General features: G+C 33.0%; 1 protein-coding gene across 1 annotated transcript in view; it reads left to right on the forward strand.

The window, feature by feature from the left end:
* Positions 1–20,471, forward strand: part of KYNU (kynureninase) — a 111,195-nt gene that overhangs the window by 49,729 nt on the left and 40,995 nt on the right. The window contains exons 8-10 of the mRNA XM_066345478.1: positions 2,788–2,934; positions 14,620–14,718; positions 15,518–15,591. Coding sequence (XP_066201575.1) covers positions 2,788–2,934; positions 14,620–14,718; positions 15,518–15,591 — 320 coding nt within the window. The remainder of the gene's footprint in view (positions 1–2,787; positions 2,935–14,619; positions 14,719–15,517; positions 15,592–20,471) is intronic.

The following is a 20,471-nucleotide window of genomic DNA, read 5'->3' on the forward strand; positions in this document are numbered from 1 at the left end:
GACCTATCTTTCTGTAACAGGTTATCTTGCTTAAAATGGAACATTAACTCAGAAGTTTATTTATTTTCATATTCAAGGGCTAGTCAGAGAACAAGTAAATTGTCTTACTGTTAACAGCACCGGAGTATTCCATATTCACCAGTAGGCTAGGAGGAGAAGGCAAATTGCATATATCATTTTCAATTTAACTGCCATTGCCTTGGGTACCATTAAAATCATATTAAAAAATTAGTGACATTTGTTGGAACCGAATTATGCCTACCTTTTATGTCTCTTCATAATCTAAGAATCATATGTTTTCTTTTGACCTTGGACTAAAGCAGGGGTCCCCAAACTTTTTACACAGGGGGCCAGTTCACTGTCCCTCAGACCATTGGAGGGCCAGACTATAAAAAAAAACTATGAACAAATCCCTATGCACACTGCACAGATCTTATTTTAAAGTAAAAACAAACAAAACGGGAACAAATACAATATTTAAAATAAAGAACAAGTAAATTTAAATCAACCAACTGACCAGTATTTCAATGGGAACTATGCTCCTCTCACTGACCACCAATGAAAGAGGTGCCCCTTCCGGAAGTGCGGCGGGGGCCGGATAAATGGCCTCAGGGGGCCGCATGTGGCCCGCCGGCCGTAGTTTGGGGACCCCTGGACTAAAGTGTAGAAAACGATATGGTGCAGTAGAAGTAGTTGGTCTTTATAGATGGCTAATATACCCATGGGAAATTTTAGACCCACCCACTTACTGGGTAAAAGACTTTGGAAAAGTTACATTATCTCTCTGAGATTCCATATTTAAATAGATAACAAATAAAATACCAAATCAGACTTGACCATATGTTCAAGATCTAAAATACTGTGTACTTTACATTAATTGAGATCTAAAGCTAAGTTGTAGAAACTTTGACATAAAAACCCTACAGCTTGTGAAATTTCACACCAAAAGATCCACACAGAATAAATTTTAGGTTTCATAAATGATGCTGTCAGGTTGTTATGCCAATCTTTGAGCAATAATTTCTTTCAACCCAGAATACTTTGAGGAATTAAAATCTAGTTCTTTCAATTCTATTTTTCAACATGCAATAAATCAATGAAGTAAAAAGTTCTCACACTTGTGAGAGGATTTTTCCCCCATAGGTCACTAAATATCAAATTGCTAGCAAAAAGGAAAACAACCACTAATATAGCACAAGTCTTAATGTTAAAAGTGACAAGTGTTAGGAAGCCTCATGAGGTAATCATAATCATGGGAGCACCCTGACATTACTAAACTGGAGAAAGTCAGCATGAGAGAGGATCACATCCCAGCAATTTTCAACATTTTTTACTTCATGGCATACATAAACTAAACTAATTACTAAAATTCTGCAGCATAGTAAAAAAAAATTATACATTTTTTAAAATTTAGCTAATCTGACTAAAAATATAGGTATAATTTTGATTCATTCACAGTGAACAACTATTGTATTAGCTGCTGTCATATTTTTATTTGACAATCTAAGGGAAAAAAGGTCAGGGGCCCTGACTAAATAATCAGGTATGCATGTTTTAAAATTTTCTTGTGGCACACCAATTGAAAACTGTTGCCATATTCTATCTTTATCAAATACATTTATTTGCTTATCACTGATTTTTAAAATAAATAAAAACTATTTGTGTATAGAGTACTTTCTCTACTCTTTTTTGAAATTATAGATATTTTTTTAAATAAAAGAGTTTTGGATTGCTATGTTATTTATTTTACTTACAATTTTTCTGAGAATTATTAAAATTCTTTTATACATAAGGTACATATATCATTTAATAACTCAGAGATTTTAATATCAATACTTGTATTATAGAGTCTCATTTTATAAACATGTTCTAATCTTCTAGTAGAAACTAGAGTATGTATTATATTTGTGATATATATAATATATGTCTAACGTGGGATACAATAATTACCAAGAAGTGAGAATTACCAAAAATTAAAAATAACTGAGAGAAAACTTATGAATATTTTAATAAATTTTCCTCACATATTAATTTAGTAGGTGATGCTTTGACCTCAAAATCATGTGAGATTTAGCACTAGAGAAAATTCCTGAAGGCTTTATGAGTAGATAAAAATTGTTATAATACAAGTTGATACTTTGTATTTAGCTGATTTCTTTTTGTTCAAGTTGTTTGCAAATAAAAATCTAACTTCATTTGCGACTGTCACTAAGTAACCAACCATTCATCTTTGGTGGGGAAATGTGTAGAAAAATAACCCTAATAATTGAGTTTTATTGATATCCTTCTTCATATAGGGTCTTGCTCTTTACATTGATGTGGGAGAGTTTTAACACTTAAGTTAATAGAAGATATTCAGATGAAAGGCACATTTAGTGTTTTATTCTGAAAAAAACAACAACATGTGTTACATTGATAAGTGAGATAACATGTCTTAAAATTTTCTCTTCACATTTTATATTTCAAGGACTTGTATTTTTTGTATTTTATCAGATAGGAATAAGAAGAAAACAATTCATAAATAAGCAAGTAGTAACAATTAATTGAAACCCTGAAGAATAAACTAAGTAAGGTTCTGCAAAAATGTATCATTACTTAATAATAAGAAAAGGCATGCTGAAATGTTGCTCTCTTGCCAAATTTTGGAAGATCATTAATCTGAAAAAAACTTATCTTTCCTTTTACTCATGGTGGAAAAGAGCTCATGGTGAATTTTAGATTGGGAAATATGAGTTGAGACATTTATTTTTGTGGGTATGATGTAACTAGTGCCTAAATCAACTTTAGGGGGAAGAAACCTGGAGAACTGAAGATATCCTTGAAGTAATTGAAAAGGAAGGGGACTCTATTGCAGTGATCCTGTTCAGTGGGGTGCATTTCTACACTGGACAGCTCTTTAATATACCCGCCATCACAAAAGCAGGACAAGCAAAGGTATGCACATCATTGCTCCTTCCCAAACATCACTCTACTGAGATGTATGCTACCTGTACTTCTAGCGAATAGCTTTGTGTCTGTGTAAAATTATTTAAAGAGTTTAAAAGAGATAAAGCTTTACATTTAAAAAATCTATAATCTTTTTTGCTTTAGGCATCTTTATTTAAACCTCTTTTTGTCATTTCTCTGGTCTCACCTCCTTACTAGCATCTGCTGTCCCAATATTTACCTCAGTCAGTAGGAGAGGTGAGCTTCCTGCAGGTGATATCATTGGTGCTAAGCTGCTTAGTCAACAAGAAGCAGACAGAATATTTAGGATAACAGCTACATGCTAGGACTGTTTGTGATACTATAACTCATTCTAAATGATTTTAGTCTTGCTTAATTCTAAATACCTGAAGAAGAAGAGATGCAGAATGAAAATTTATTGGTAGATTGAGCTTTACACAATTTAAGGAAGCCATTTTCCCCCTAAGAATCTTAAGAAATTATATCACCTAAACAAGAATTTTTCTTTAAGTATTACTAAATCACACTTAAATTATTTACCATTTTGAAATAGTGTCTCTATATATTTGTATTTGTAAAAAAAATTATTTTAATTTTTCTTTGCTTGACAAAAGAAACCAGAGAAGAGTAACACTCAATAGTTAAAATTTGGACTTAAAATTTTTAATAACCATTCTATTTGATTTGGCAATCAGGTCATGTATTTAAAAAGGTGACAATTAAATTTTGTTCTGAACATTAATAGTTTATGGGATTAATATATATATATGAGGTCTTGTTAATATATTCAGTTATTAAAGCTAATGAATGAAACTAGTGAAAAGAAATTGAGCACCATGATCAGCAGTCTCTAGGAATTTTCAACCATGACTTCCAACTGGTTTGACAGATAACTGTGAAACTGGTGCATTACAAGATATAAAGATAATGTTTTCTTAATTTAGATATCAAATGTTAAGCACCAAAACAAAGGGGGGCCAATAAAAAATATATTTAAAAGTGTTAGACAAGTAATCAGCAGTCTTCAAATCCCTCAGTTTACATGCACATCTCATTAACCTTCTTAGAAACGACCACCAAGATAGAGAAGAAAAACCATAGATTTTGGAATTAATCACACAGACCAAGGTTCAAATCTTGGCTATGTCATTTAGCTGTTACATGATCTCGAGAAAATTACTTGACTTTACTGAATCTCTGTTTTCAAAAGTGTTCTTTTGGGATAACAAGACTCAGTTAATAAATTCAAGTGTAAATATTAAAGAATACAAAATACCTATTAGATTGCATGCATTCTGTTGTGAAATGATGGTCACCTCCCCCTTTCTACTGTCCTCAACAAATATGAAGTTATAGAAAGTAGATCAGATATACATTTCCTTTTATTTTCCATTTAAAAGCCAAATGCATTTGTTTATTTTGTTGTTATATGTAACTATCATTCTTAACTACGTTAGTTGCTAAAACCATTCTCTCAGCATTATGCATATCTTTTTTTTCACTTAAAAATATAAGTGCCTACCAACTGAAATTCTTGGGGAACTTTTAGTCAAAAAGACATGAATGAGCAGTTTCATATTACTGTAACCACAAAGAAGTGATATACTATGGGTGTTAAATGGTGATATAGCAGATTTAGATGTATCCACTAAAAAATTATTCCAACAAGCATTTTTACTCTTGCTATACAATTCCTCCCTCACCCCCTCACTGGAGGTTAAGAAGAGTTCTCGAAAATATATATAACTTACAGAAGTCACTTGGATGGTCTATGAAGATAAAACTAAATGAGAGGCAGAAAGAATATTAAAGGTGTCAGTCAAGAAAGTGATAGGAAACTCTAAAAAAGGCTATTAAGAATGGCTCAGTGAGATAAAAAAGAGACAGTTTTTAGAAATGAAGTGTGTTGGAAACAAAAATATTGTTGGAGTCGAGCTATAAGAGTCAACAAGAATAGATTTTGATGTAGGAACTTTAAAATTATGTAAAAGAAAATTGAAGACAGAAGATTTTAAAAGTAATGTATGCATGTGAAAATAGCAAAAAATATAAACAAAAGTTATTGAGGAGTTATTCTGGATCTTTAAAACCACCACATTTACATCAAGAAACTTTTAGAACATTTATAACATGTAGAATCCTCAATTTTTTCTTCTACCAACAACTGCCTGTTACCTCTCCTCCAAAGATACCCTTCTCCTGACTTCTAACTATACATATTAACTTTGTCCATCTTTAAACTTTATATGAATGGGTTAATATATATTATTTTTTGTCTGAATTATTTGATCACTATGACATTTGTAAGATTTACCGTATTTCATGTACCAGTAGTTTTTTTCTTTTTATTTTAGTATATTATTACAACATATAAATAAGTAACAATTTTTTTTCATTCCAATCAGAATAGATATTTGAATTTTATTTCTACCTGAGAACTATTAAAATAAATGTTATTCTGAATATTCTCATAAATTTGTTTGGGTAAACATTCATATACATTTCTGTTAAGTATGTAGCTACAAGCGTAATTTTTGGAACATTAGTATGTCTATTTTGTTTTCAATCAATAATGCCAGTTTTCTAGATGGTTGTATCAATTTGACACATACTGCTGCCAGCATGAATGAGAGTTTCTATTGCTCTCCATTCTCACCAAATACAGATCTGATTAGTTTGTAATAGTAGCACATTGTAGTTTTCTGTGGAGTTATTTTGTTGTTGTTTTTTAACAGTGAATAATTGACATAAAATGTTCTATTACTTTCAGGAGTACATCATGATGATTTTATATTTATATATATTACAACATGATCTCTATAAGAAGCCTAGTTACCATCTATCACAAAAGTTACTGTGATATTATAGCTATATTCCCTATTCTTTATATTATACACCCATGACTTATTATTTTATAACTGAATGTTTGTAACTTTTGATTCCCTTCAATCATTTTACCACTCACCAACCTCTCTCAGCTCTGGTAACTACTACTTTGTTTCCAAGCTCTATGAGTCTTAAATTTTGTTTTTGCTCATTTGTTTTGCATTTTAGATTCCACATATTAGTGAAATCATGCAGTATTTGTCTTTGTCTGACTTATTTCACTTAACATAATGATGTTAGAAATGAAAATATTTCATTCTTTATTTTGCCTGAGTAATATTATATTGCATATTTGTACCATATCTTGTTTACCCATTCACTGATCAATAGATACTTAGGTTGTTTCCATATCTTGGCTGTTTTAAATAATGCTTCAATGAACATAGGGATCTATATGTTGCATCAAATCAGTGTTTTGTATTTCTTTGGATAAATACCCACAAAGGAAATTGCTGAATCATATGGTAGTTGTGGTTTAGTTTTTTGAATAACCTCCATACTGTTTTCCACAGTGGCTGTACCATTTCCCTTCCCGCCAACAGTGTATGAAGAATTGCATTTCTCCACATTCTTACCAACACTTCTTTTGTTTTTCTAATAATGCCATTTTGACAAGTGATACCACATTTTGGCATTTCAATGATGATTAGTGATGTTGAGGATGTTTTCATGAGCCTGTTGGCCATCTCTCTGTCTTCTTTAGAAAAGACTTCTCAGGATCTCTGCTCATTTATTATGTTTCCTAACCATTGAACATGTGAAAATTGTACTGTCATATTTATCAGGTTCCTACCCATTTGTTACGTGTCACTGACCAAGTTTCTGAGTGTTGTTTCAAGAGCCATTTATCTTGTATGCCCTGGAAATTTTATTGCGCAATCTTTTTTTTAGGTGAGGAGAAACAAAGATTTATTTATTTGTTTGTTTGTTTATTTATATTTTTATTTCATCCCCTTCCATCTTTGTTAGTCATCAGCTTGTTCACTATATCTCTGGGTATACTTGTGTTTTGATTATTCATTTATTTATTTTTTTAAATGACATGTAAGGGAGATGATAGGGTATTTATCTTTCTCTGTCTGACTTATGTCACTTAATATAATTCCCTCTTGGTCCACTGTATTGCTACAAATGATCAGGTTTCATTACTTTTATGGCTAAATAATATTTTATTATATTATTTATAATATATTTTATTATATATGTATATACAAAGCTTTATCCATCTATTGAGGAACATCTAAGTTGTTTTTAGATCTTGACTATTTTTAATAATGTTTCAATGCAAAGGGGTACATATAACTTTTGTTTTCTTTTCTTTTTGTGAGAGAGAAAGAGAAAGGGACAGATAGGGACAGACTGAAAGGGAGAGAGATGAGAAGCATCAATTCTTCATTGCAGCACCTTAGTTGTTCATTGATTGCTTTCTCATATGTGCCTTGACTGGGGGGCTACAGCAGACTGAGTGACCCCTCGCTCTAGCCAGTAACCTTGAGCTCAAGCTGGTGAGCCTTGCTCAAACCAGATGAGCTTGTGCTCAAGCCGGCGACCTCAGGGTTTCTATGTCCCAGTCTGATGCTCTATCCACTGCGCCACTGCCTGGTCAGGCTTTTGTTTTTGTTTTTGTTTTTTGGGTTTTTTTTTTGTAACAGAGAGAGAGACAGAGAAAGGGATAGATAGGGACAAACAGACAGGAAGGGAGAGAGATGAGAAGCATCAATTCTACATTGTGGCACCTTAGTTGTTCATTGATTGCTTTCTCATATATGTCTTGACTGGGGGGCTATAGCAGAGCAAGTGACCCCTTGCTCAAGACAGCGACTTTGGGCTCAAGCTGATGAGTAACTTTTGTTTACTTCAGGTAAATAAGCAGAAGTGTAATTGCTGGATTTTATAGCATCTCTATTTTTAACTTTTTGAAAAATCTCTGTAATGAATTTACAATTCCACCAACAGTGTATAAGTGTTCCTTTTACTCCACATTTTTTCAGCATTTATTAGTTGTTGGTTTATTGATAATAGCTATTCTGAAAGGTATGAGTTGATATCTCATTGTGATTTTAACTTGTATGTCCCTGATAATTAATGATATTCAGCATCTTTTCCTATGTCTTTTGACCATGGATGTGTCCCCTTGGGAGCAATATCTACTCAGGTCTTCTGCCTGTTTTTTAATTGGATTTTTGTTATTGGTATTAAAATGTATGATATTTTAATATATTTTGGATATTAAACTTTTGTCTGGTATATCTTCTCCCATTTAGTAAGTTGTCTTTTCATTTCATTGATGATTCTCTTCCTTATGCAAAAACTTTTAGTTATATTGAATCCTGATTATTTATTTTTGCTTTCTTGCTCTTGCCTGAAGAGACTAGCCCCCAAAAGTATTGCTAAGCATAATTTCAAAGGGCATACTGCCTATGTTTTCTTCCAGGAATTTTATGAATTTAGATCTCACATTCAATTATTTAATCCATTTTAAGTTTATTTTTGTATATGGTATAAATAGCGCTTTAGATATATTCTTTTGCATATAACTGTCCAATTTTCCCAACACTACTGAAGACACTGTCTTTTCCCCATTGTATATTCTTACTTCTTTTCTCATAATTTAATTGATCATTATGTGAAAGTTTATTTCTGGGCTCTATATTCTACTCCATTGAGCTATGTGTATATGTTAGATTGAAATAATAAATACCAGAAAAATATTTTATGGAAGATTAAATTTTCATTTTACATCTAAGTGGGTCATTTTTACATCTAATAAAAGTATCATTGCCATGTGATTAATACATTAAGTAGCTTTAAATATACTTTATAACAAGACAGGGGAATAAAAATAGATAAATAAAAGTTAAAAATCACCATGCTTCCAAAAAGTCAGTTGTGCATTGTTGGGAAGGTTGCATTGGCCCATATATTTCTTACTTGATTCCCTAATATGCATTTGATTCCACATGATGATCATTACTCTTTTCTACTATTTATAGAAAAAACTTCAAATCACTTTAGCCTTTTATGACTTTGCATACTTAACTTGTCAATGTTATATTTTTTCTTTGCTTTCTACATAGCTTATATTACAGCAAAACTAAGGATTTGATATGTTTGCTGTGCAAATATTTTATTTTCTTCCTTTTTCCACCTGGAGTTACCACATACATCTATTTTCTACTGCTCTGCCTAGCTCAACCACTAACCTGCTTCATAGGTTATAGCCTGTCCTAGAGATTTACTTTGTTTAGTCTCCTTTGTATATGCAAATATGACATATTAAAAAAATTTTCATCAAGTGCCAACAATGGAAGTTCAGAAGATTTTATATAAAAACTCTTATTTTCAACATCTCTTGAAATATTAGAAGTTTGGCATGAGTGGACCATCATTCCTGTAGAATAGTGAGTGGCAAGGATGAATAACAGTTCTGTCCATTAGGTGAGATTTGAGCAGTTCAATACAAGTACCACTTCTATATATTGACCCTAGCATTGAAGCACAGTGACAGCTGACATATATATTTATGTTTGTGTTATATTCTTACAATAAACAGTAAAGTGAAGTATTTCATATAGACAAAATTTATATATTACTTGACTAACTCCTGTAGAAACATGAGTGTTCAATTTTTTACCTTCATCAAAATTTTTGGGCTCATCAGTGTCAAGCTAAATCTATCTTTCTGTTATATTTTTATAGCATGGTGGGAAATGTATTATCATCTACCTTTTACACTGTCTTGTAATTATTTCTATGCTTAATTTTCAAATTTAAGAAGCTTATATGAGTAAAGTATTTAATGATTGATTGAGGGTGAACCCTACAAAATTCACAGGTTCATGCTTATGCTTTGCACATGGTCATTTATCTTTAAATACATACCTGTATGACCACTGAAAAGATAAGTGAGTGAACATAAGGAAGAATAGATCAGGCTAATGTTATGGATCACATATTGCATAAAAATCGTAACTGTTATTATTTAAATAGAATCAGAAAATTTTGAAGAATTACTTATAATGATAAGTAGTCTAAAAATCAAAATACTGTGTGTTTTTATAAATTTTGAGTTTTCTTTCAAATTTTATTTTCATTCTTTCCCATACTTAGAACATGCAGACTGCCCTGTTAAATCATTAAATATTAAGTGAACTAAATTAAGCTTGGAAAATTACCTTAAGCTATTTTTTCATTCTGGGTATCTGAGATAAAGCAAACAAACTATATTTTGTGTGAAGTTCTGGACAACTGGAGACAGACTCAAGAATACTCAACCTGTTTCAGTCCTCTCTTCAGTTTTGTACTTACTGCTGACAATAAATAGAGAAGACAAAACAAACAAACTAAAAAAACCTGAAATTTGCTCTTGAAAGCACATCCACAAATAGATGTTTTCACCTTCAAATTACTTAGCCCTTTAAGGTCTCAAAATCTTTTTGTTTTTCTTCTCTCTCAAATTCTTTACTCTTTCTTCCCATGTAGCTTTTCATGCTGTCTCAGACCTTCTTAATTAATACATTCTTGTTAAATTTTATTAGCAAAATATTCCCATGCTCCCTCCATTTCTCATCTCTAGATTTGCCAGTCTCATCAACATCTACTTTTATAAAGCTGGGTATTATAAGGGTCAATCTAGTTTCTGCAATAGTGGTCTGTACAAATAAGAGACAGTGAGCTAGCCTGTGTATCATGTTTCACTGCTTAAAAATGTTTAGTATTTTGCTAGAAGAAATTACAAAAACCAAAACACATGATATTCTGTTTTATTGAGAAAGATTTTGAATATTTTTAAACTATTACTAGTTGTTGAAGAAATTTCATTTTAAAAGATGTTATCTGATTAGCTTATGCAATAAAATTATAACATTAACAAAGGATCTCAAATAATATTTTTAGTTAACATCAGTTAAAAATATTTATTGATAATTTTATGACTTTATTATTTGTTCATTCCCTTATTTATTCTACTATTACTTGGGTTTATATTGTGTAAAAGTAGAAGACAATTAATTAGAAAATTACTATAAGATATCTGCAGACAGGGAGCTGTAAGATGAAAGAGAAAGTCTGGCCAAGGAATCTTTTCATAGAAGTTATATTGTGATCAAAATCTGAGCTACCCAGACAAATGAGGATAATGGTATATCCTAGAGAGAGAATGGTTTATGCAAATAGAGGGAGGGAGGTATGGGTCATCCCAGGCAAGAAAGCTGGAATGACCAGATCATATATGTAGTTAAAAGCCATATCAAACAAGATGAATTACGTTTTGAAGTTAATGGTGGTTTTTTGAAGGGACACAGAGACTCTTACAATCAAATGTGTGATTTAGAAAACTCACTGGAAGGAAGAAGACTGAAAGTATTTGGAATGGTTAGAAGACTACTACATCAGTCTGGGGACTGACTAAAAAAAAGGTGGTTGAACACTTTTAGGACTCTATGTGATTGTATCAATATGAGTGCAAGCAAGCCCTGTGGGTAATTTTAATAAAATCTATTTAAAATATTCATTTATTTAAAAATTTGCATGAAGTAGGTACTCAGGTGTGGAGTTTATGTTTTCACCTATTCATATTGTTTTACTTACTCTTAGAAGTAAAATAATATAAATATTAACTGATAGCTGAGTGGTTTTGGGAAACTCTGAGTCCTTTATTTTTAAGTTGCTGCCATCTAGTGAAATTTTTGTAAAATGGCTTTGTAGTAATATTCAAGTTTGTATCTTCTGGTATTTTAATCAAAATGGTTATAATTTCATAATTTATGTTTTATGTTGTCTGTGAAGAAAGAATTGTACATGCGTTGAAACATAATGCAGTAGCCACATTTTTTCTTTATTATTTTGTGCCACAGATGTGACCACAGAGCTTTTCATAACAGAATAAGGTAGATGAAGTTTTATGATTTCTTCATTGTGCCATTCTTTATACATAATTGATAATAAAATAAAAGTACTGTCTTTTCTGTTCCTTGTTTTTCTAAGAAAATCTGAGTTGTAAAATCATATCTATGAAAAGTTGAGTTGTAAAAAAGTTAGTCTGCAAACCCTCTAAATCTTGACAGAAATTAACTGTATTTCTTTCTGTCATTCCTGAACCTTATGTTAGAGTGAAACATCTGTTGGATTTAATAGTATGTATTGCTTTTTTTGTGAGAAAAAAACCCAGATCCACATCCCTGAAAAAAATTAGCTATATTTTACCAGTAAAAACTTCTGAGATGCTTGTTATCTCCACATTATAATGAACAAGGCTTTTAATTAACTGATTCTTAGAAACTATGATCAAGGGTAAGAGCCAGCAAATCTTTTCTGCAACAGTAAGTATTTTAGACTATGTCAGCCATACTGTCTCTGTTACAGCTACCCAATTCATCTGCAAAAGCAGCCATATAAAATATTAAACAAATGAGAGTGTTGTGCTCAAATATAACTTTATTGATTTGAAAGAGGTCATAGTTTGCATCTCCTCTTCTAGGAAAAGTACCTATAAAAGCAGTTTGGAGTTACTTATTCTTTAGAAGTGTTAGAACAATCTAAAATTGATCCCTCTTCAATTATTTCCTTTAAAAACCTCAATTGATAGATATGTCTTCAAAGTTGCAGAAGATCTAAAGTTTTGAGAATGTAATATTGTATGTGCACTTAGTAAACTAACAACAGAAGGACTGAAAGGTAAAACACTTTTGCAAAGTAAACTATCGCTCTCATTTAATGATCAGTTCTTTTTTCTTTTTAATTCATCTTCAGGTACAAAATTGTCTTAATGTGGAATGAATCACTATATTCTCTAAATAAAACAACACACTGATATGCAGAAAGTGAAATGGTTTTGACTGTTAGCCATAAATGAAAAAGTTACTATTTGGATCATATAAATTCACTAACCCAGGTTGTCCTGCTGAAGGACTTGTTTCTGAAACACTGAATCTATTAGGCAGACATACAGACCATTGGAAGCCATACAAGTAAATAGCAAGACAGAATTGAGTCAGATAAGAAGCTGTTAAGGATTCAAGTCAATGTATAAAGGGAATATAGTACAGAGTCAAAAACAGTATTTTAATGGATCATGTGGGGGAGGAACAAACTATCATGAAGGTTCTTCTGAGAGGATTAATAATCAAATAGACATAAGACAGATGAGCAAGAGAAAATAGCTAAATTTAATGCATACATATGTATGGCAACCCCACATACATGAGAGAGTCAGAGACCCCACATGCAGAATTGGTTCATACATAAAAGGGAACATGGGTATATATGACATCCAGAGCTAAGCTTGAGGTAATAAACCCCGGGGGCCTTAAAGGGCCATTGCAGAATGATAAGAAAAACAGACGTTTGGTAATAAATACAAGTTTGCCCTTTTCTATAGATAAACCAAAAGAAGTTATTTCTAATCATCTCTTATTATGAGCAAGGTCCCTAATTCAAAATATTTTGGTAGTTAAAGGGAGGGGCAGACTTCTCATGACACTGCTGCTAAACTTCCCTTTGGTTCAAAGTAATCTGCGTACTACTGAGGTACATCTTGAGGTGACTTGTTCTCAACTCCCACAGTCACCTTTGTGTCAGCTGGTCGAGGCAGGATTTGCTTTCAGGAATCCTGCTAGTCTCAGCTGTGCTGACTCATGTGTCTCTACCCAATTAAAGGAGGATGGGGAGTCCAGCAGATCCAGCTGAGCTCCTTAAGAATGATTCTGATTTACATTTCTTTCGTTTTCCATCTGGGCCAGCAGGTTGGCCCAAGCTAGTCCTTCTCACAAAAATGGCAGAGGTGAGAGAAAGCAAGCCTAACCACTCAAGTGTGTTAGGGATTCTGCTCGTATTATATGTGCTAACATTCTCCAGTCGAAACAACTATCCTGGCTGATGCCAGTGGCAGAGAATTGAGCCCTGCTCACAGTGGAGGAACTGAGGAGTTACCTGGCAAAGGGCATGCATACAAGAAATGACAAAGAATTGGACCAGTAAAGGCAATTTACCACAGCATGTATACACTTGAAATGATTGAATTAAATGTGGATGTGATGTGGGATTAAGTGATAAACTAAAAACTTCTATTAATTTCTTCAATTTAAATTATTAATACTACACCACAACATTTCTCAAACTTTTTAGCAATTTCTCTTGGAAACTACTTTATTTTCATTGGAAACCAATACTCTGAGTGTTCTCCTCAAATTGACAGACTCATACTACTGTTTATCAGTTTCTCTTCTATGATTAAAAAAATGGTTCATCAAGGAAAAGTGACTTGTTCAGATTGCAACTCAGATAATCACATAAATCCATTACTTTGAGATAAACGTCCTACTTTAGAATGTGGTCAAATGTTTTATGCATACTTCCCACATTAAACCTTAAACATATAAAAATTTAGGTGTTTAGATTTAATATAAATTTATCATTTTTACAGACTTATTAAAGGTATTTTTTTAAGTAAAATTATCTTTTCTCCTGCAACTGAATGGCTTCGCTACACAATGATTACCAGTATGGTTTGCTGCCACTGCCTTGGTTTCTGCTAAGCTGTCAGCAGCTTTGCCCATCGCTGCTTTTGCGTTATCATTGCAAATATCAGCACAAAGTGTCCTGGTATTATGAAAATTGTTTTGACCTCTAAGGGTTTGGGGAATGCCCAGGGCTTTGTGATTCCCACTTAGTGAACAACTGTACTGATGGATGAATTATTTTTATTTTATAACAGTTTTGCTTAAAGATATTTGTACTTACTATTTCTAATCATTAAACAAATTTCAAACTTGTTCTGTTTTCCCCCAGGGCTGCTTTGTTGGCTTTGATCTTGCACATGCAGTTGGAAATGTTGAGCTCCACTTACATGACTGGGGAGTTGATTTTGCCTGTTGGTGCTCCTATAAGGTACAAACTACTTAATAATACATTTACATCATTTTATTCTATATTAGTATTAAGCTAATTTAAAGAAAAAGAAGCTAAAAAAAGCTAACTTAAAAAACTGTTTAGGTGAACAATTTTAACTATTTGAATTATTTTCCTCCATTGTTTTAATTAGTATATTTTCTGATTTTGGTTAATTAAAGAGTCATACAATAGAATAATACAATAGTTAAATTTGGTGTTTGCAATCACTATAGGGTACTTATTTCTTTAATTCCCTGGTTGCTATATAAAGTCAGGAGTTAATAGAAAAAAAAAACTTCACAAAAATTAATTCAAATTAAAATTTTTTAGTTTTGAGTGATACATTGTAAAACTTCTATATGTGTAAAATAATTTTTATGGAATTAAGTTGATATTGGCATTTGAAGACAATTTAACTGACAGGGAGCACAGAAATGATATCAATTTTATTCTAATTTAGGTCTTTTTTAAATATGATACTTCTATTATTATTTAAATATTTTGTTACAAAATAATTGAAATACATATGCTTTGAAATTAAGTCAACTTCTGTGGAACTGTTATCTACGAGTTGGGGCAAAATTTGGCCAAAAAAATGGTAGTTATTTATTCTCAATTAATAATTCATTTGTTTTTCTTTGACTAAGACAACCCCAAATTTTGTTTTATTATGAATATTCAAATAATCACACATTTCAAAATGGTCAAAAGTTGTTTCATAACAAAACCAGTCTGATTACATTGTATATCTTTGTCATATATTCAGATAAACCCATATAATTTCTTTTCAATCCAGTATTTAAATGCAGGAGCAGGAGGTCTTGCTGGTGCCTTTGTCCATGAAAAGCATGCCGGTAAAATTAAACCTGCGTGAGTACCATCTTTTATTCTGTTTGGTGATGAATAAATCAATTTGTCTTATGCTAAATTTGCATGAATTCTTTAAAATGCTATCCATTAAGAATCTAGATTGATTATAATTATTTTATCACTGTATTAACAATGATGTGCTTTATCAGAAATAAATGCTTTCCAAAGAGTTCAATTGGTTGCATAAGAAATTTAATCACAAAAAGGGAAGCTTCAATGCAAAAAATGAGTCACTGTAATCATGTAGAGCAGATGGTTTAATGCAATCGGACTACTTCATTTTTTTCAAAAATTAGACTTCAAGAAAGTTCTGATTTCTCACTTTAATGAATAAATCAAAGGCAACTATAGATGTGCCTAATAGAGCCCTAAATGTGGGGTGTTATTATTAAAATCACATCTAAAGCTAGAAACATTATATGATGATGATCTTGTAAGGAATATCTTGTGTCATAAGAGATTTTATAATCCATGAAATTTGAAGAAGCTGATCACTAAATAACAGACTGGCTACATAAAGACTAATACTTTTTCTATTTTATACAATGTTCTTCATTTTTGAGAGCAAATGTAAAAGCAGATGTGATAGATACACCAACAAATTTACACATTTTTATTTGACCGAGGAACTCACAGTATTCTTTTTACTTTTATCTGGTATGAAGATAACGAAATAATATTCTGGAAAAAAATCTTTCATAGTTGTATCAGAGTATGTGTGATAAGGAGACTGTCTAGACTCTTAAGAGGTAATATAACAATGTTTGATTAGTTTTTTTAGTCTTTTCAGCCACTGGCTGAGTGGTGTAAACTTTACAAGAATTGAAACTGAATTAATAATAAAGCTTGGAGCACCTCACATTTCTGAGGTAATACACATGTAAAGCCTAGAAATTTAAGATAATTTTCTATAGTTCATTTAATCTTGTCTAAAATTTCTTGAAGATTTGAAAGTTTTAAAATTAAGTAGAGCCTGATGAGCCTGACCAGGCAGTGGCGCAGTGGATAGAGCATCGGACTGGGATGCAGAGGACCCAGGTTCAAGACCCCGAGGTCGCCAGCTTGAGCACAGGCTCATCTGGTTTGAGCAAAAGCTCGCCAGCTTGGACCCAAGGTCGCTGGCTTGAGCAAGGGGTTACTCGGTCTGCTGAAAGCCCACGGTCAAGGCACATATGAGAAAGCAATCAATGAACAACTAAGGTGTTGCAACGAAAAACTGATGATTGATTCTTCTCATCTCTCTGCGTTCCTGTCTTTCTGCCCCTATCTATCCCTCTCTCTGTCCTGGTCTCTTTTGCTAAAAATTAATTAATTAATTAATTAATTACATTAAATAGAGCATTTTCTCTAGGCAGGTATTCTTCCAGGCAGACATCTTCCTCTAGAGAGTGTCAGCCCATTTGCTTTCTCCCCGTGTCCCAAAATCTCTGAAAGGCATAGAAGCTATGTATTATAAAAATATCATGCATATTTTAAAAAGGCTTTTTCCAGTTTTAGCAAATCCCATTGACAACATTTTACCTAGCATACTTGTTTTCCAGCATGTAAAATAATTCTGGCTTCTGTCTGAAGATCTACCACCCCAAACACTTCCCACTTCCAACTTATTTAAATTACAACAGAGGATCTGACATATTACATCATCCCAAAAGTTTATCCACTGGGAGTGGTAGGAGGATATGACAAGTAAACTACACATATTCTAGAGAATGCAAGTGTTAACACTTAAGTTCCAGTCTTACAACATCAATCTCTTACTTGAGATTACTATCACCATATTTGTCCTTTATGGATGAGAAGCAGGAGCCAGGGTTGTAGTATCCTCACATTGGCTACATCTTGTAGAATCCCAATCTTCTCTAAATACAGTAGCTGCTAAATCTGTGTTCCCAGGAGAAAGACCATCTAGGCAGACCAGATTCACATGCCAGCTTTACCACTTGCCTGTCCATAACCTGAAGAATGTTCCTTGACATCTCAGAGTTCTGTTCCTGGCCTCTAAATAAAGATAATATCAGCATCTACCTCGTGGTCAGTTATCATGAGCATAAAATGGGATGATGCATGTAGAGCCCTAAGCACAGCCCCTTAAGCATTACGGGTGATTCCACACTCAGGCTAAGAACTTCGTTGTCTCTTTGTGAAGTTGCATTTTATTTAAAATTATTTATTTATTTGTTTTACAGAGACCCAGAGAGAGTCAGAAAGAGGGACAGATAGGGAAAGACAGACAGGAATGGAGAGAGATGAGAAACATCAATTCTTCGTTGCAGTTCCTTCCTTAGTTGTTCATTGATTGATTTCTCATATGTGCCTTGACCCGGGGCCACAGCACACCGAGTGACCCCTTGCTCGAGCCAGCGATCTTGGGCTCAAGCTGGTGAGCTTTGCTCAAACCAGATGAACCCATGCAGAAGCTGGTGACCCTATCCACTGTGCCACCACCTGATCAGGCTGTGAAGTTGCATTTTAATTTGTAGACTTGCCTAGTAGAAATCATTTCTCTCAAGCAGGAAACAATCCCAAAGATTATGTTTTCTGACTGGCATTTTATAATTTTGTTCCTAACTCCAAGTTCATTTTAGCAGGGTTTTGACAGACTGACTAAATTTATTCCTTGATTCTCTTTTGTAGCAGCCTTACATCTTACTGGCTCACTAATTAATGAGTTGAATGAGATCTTTTTGCATATTTATTTTATATTTGTACAAGAGTCATGCTTTTAACTTTTTAAAAAAATATTCTTTGTTTTAACTATTGTTGTATTTTAACTATCTGGCTTTGGAGACTGAAAAGACTCAGATCAGACTTGACTTACAAAGCCCTCCTTATAGGAACCTCTGGTTGCTGTTGTTTGTTTGATAGGGAGTTTTTTTTTGTTGTTGTTGTTTATGTGATGTCGGAATGGCAGTTCCAACCGTGCTAACTTAATACCCTAGAGAATAGAACTAATGTTGATACTGCAAATTTTGTTGCTTAAAAAAGGGTGACATCTAGTGGCTAACCATATTATCTCAAATAAATAGTATTCAAATAATATTTCTTGGTACAGTCATTCTTTATCAAGTACTTTTAAGTATATATTATATATATATAAATTATTTTTATATAATTTGGATATATGTTTATAATGAAATAATAGTGTAGTCAAAAGCCTTGATAAAGAGGTAGAACAGAAAGAAGCTGAAAGTTAAACAGCCTGTGCACGTGTTCATCAAGGCTGGGAAATGCCATCACGTGGCATTATGGCCCACGTGATGTTGAGAGTGGTTCCCAGGTTAGGTAAACCTGCACTCTAAAAATGTAATATTTAGTATATAATTTATTTTGTTTTAGTTTAGTTTAGTTTTGTTTTCTTTTTTTCTTCAGTGTGGAATTTTGAAATATATTCTATATCAGTGGTCCCCAACCCTAAAGCCGCGGACCGGTACCAGTCTGTGGACCATTTGATATCGGTCTGCAGAGAATCAATAACTTACATTATTTCCATTTTATTTATATTTAGGTCTGAACGATGTTTTATTTTTAAAAAATGACCAGATTCCCTCTATTACATCCGTCTAAGACTCACTCTTGATGCTTGTCTCAGTCATGTGATACATTTATCCATCCCACCCTAAAGGCCGGTTCATGAAAATATTTTCTGATATTAAACCGGTCCGTGGCCCAAAAAAGGTTGGGGACCACTGTTCTATATGATGCTTCCATTAGCAATCAGTAAATTACATCTCTACCAAGATACTTCACTTCCTTTTTTCTTTCTTTTTTTGTTTTGTTTCAATAGACACTTTGACCATTCTTCAAAACCAATGACCTAAGACTTTTTCCAAGAACATTTTGCCAATAAAGGGAATGAGTAGAGGTTAGAGGCAATCCACTGCATTAAGCATCATAACTCAAGCTGTTATTCCCAATTGGAATTTAACCTTTTCTAGTTTGTCATCACTTTTTTTCTCACTGCAGTGTTATATGCTAAACCTTGTATATAGCTAAGAATTATAATAAATTAGGACTGATCATGAGAAATGCCATCTTGTACCTTTTTCCTGGAGGGCTGACTTCTATTCAGTCTATAAAGTTAGTAATTATTGCTCTAAAGTCTGAAAGGAAATACTTCCAATTGTAAGAATTTGACAATCAGAAATGCATCACTGGCTGACTGGTGGTGGTGCAATGGATAGAGAGTCAATCTGGATGAGGAGGTCCCAGGTTCAAAACTTCGAGGTTGCCAGCTTGAGCACCAAGTTGCTGGCTTAAGCCCAAGGTTGCTGGCTTGAGCAAGGCGTCACTGGCTTGGCTTAACCCTCCCCCCCTCAAGGCACATATGAGAACCATATAACAACTAAAGTGAAGCAACTATGAGTTGATGCTTCTCAATCTCTTTTCTCCCTCTCTCTCTCTTCCTGCCTCTATTTCTCTCTCGCTCTCAAAATCAATTAAAAAAAAGAAAAATATCACTAGAAAGAGTACTTAAATACCTTTTAATTATTCTTTTTAACTTTATAAATTTTTCTGGTACATTTTAGATGATTATTTAACTTTTTTATTTTAATGATTTCAAAGCTATCTGAAGCCCATAAAAAGATTCTTCTATCAGAGTCCATAGACTGCAATTCAAGATTCTACCATCCCTTCTTTTTTCTTAGAGAGAGACTCTGGAATGAATATAGGAGCAGGTCATATAAGCTATTAATTTTCCTTCTACCATTTGTTTTTTCATCCTATTCAGTGACATCACACATACTGAAACACTGCTGTTCCTCACTGTCTATGCTGGCATAACAAACACCCAGTGCTCCCATGGATTAGATTCCTGGAGAGGCTTGTTTCTCCTGAAAACTTTTTAAAAGCTTCAGAGTAGCCTGGCCAGGTGGTGGCAC

This window comes from Saccopteryx leptura, chromosome 7, assembly GCF_036850995.1.
Source record: "Saccopteryx leptura isolate mSacLep1 chromosome 7, mSacLep1_pri_phased_curated, whole genome shotgun sequence".
NCBI classification, from domain to species: Eukaryota; Metazoa; Chordata; class Mammalia; order Chiroptera; family Emballonuridae; genus Saccopteryx; species Saccopteryx leptura.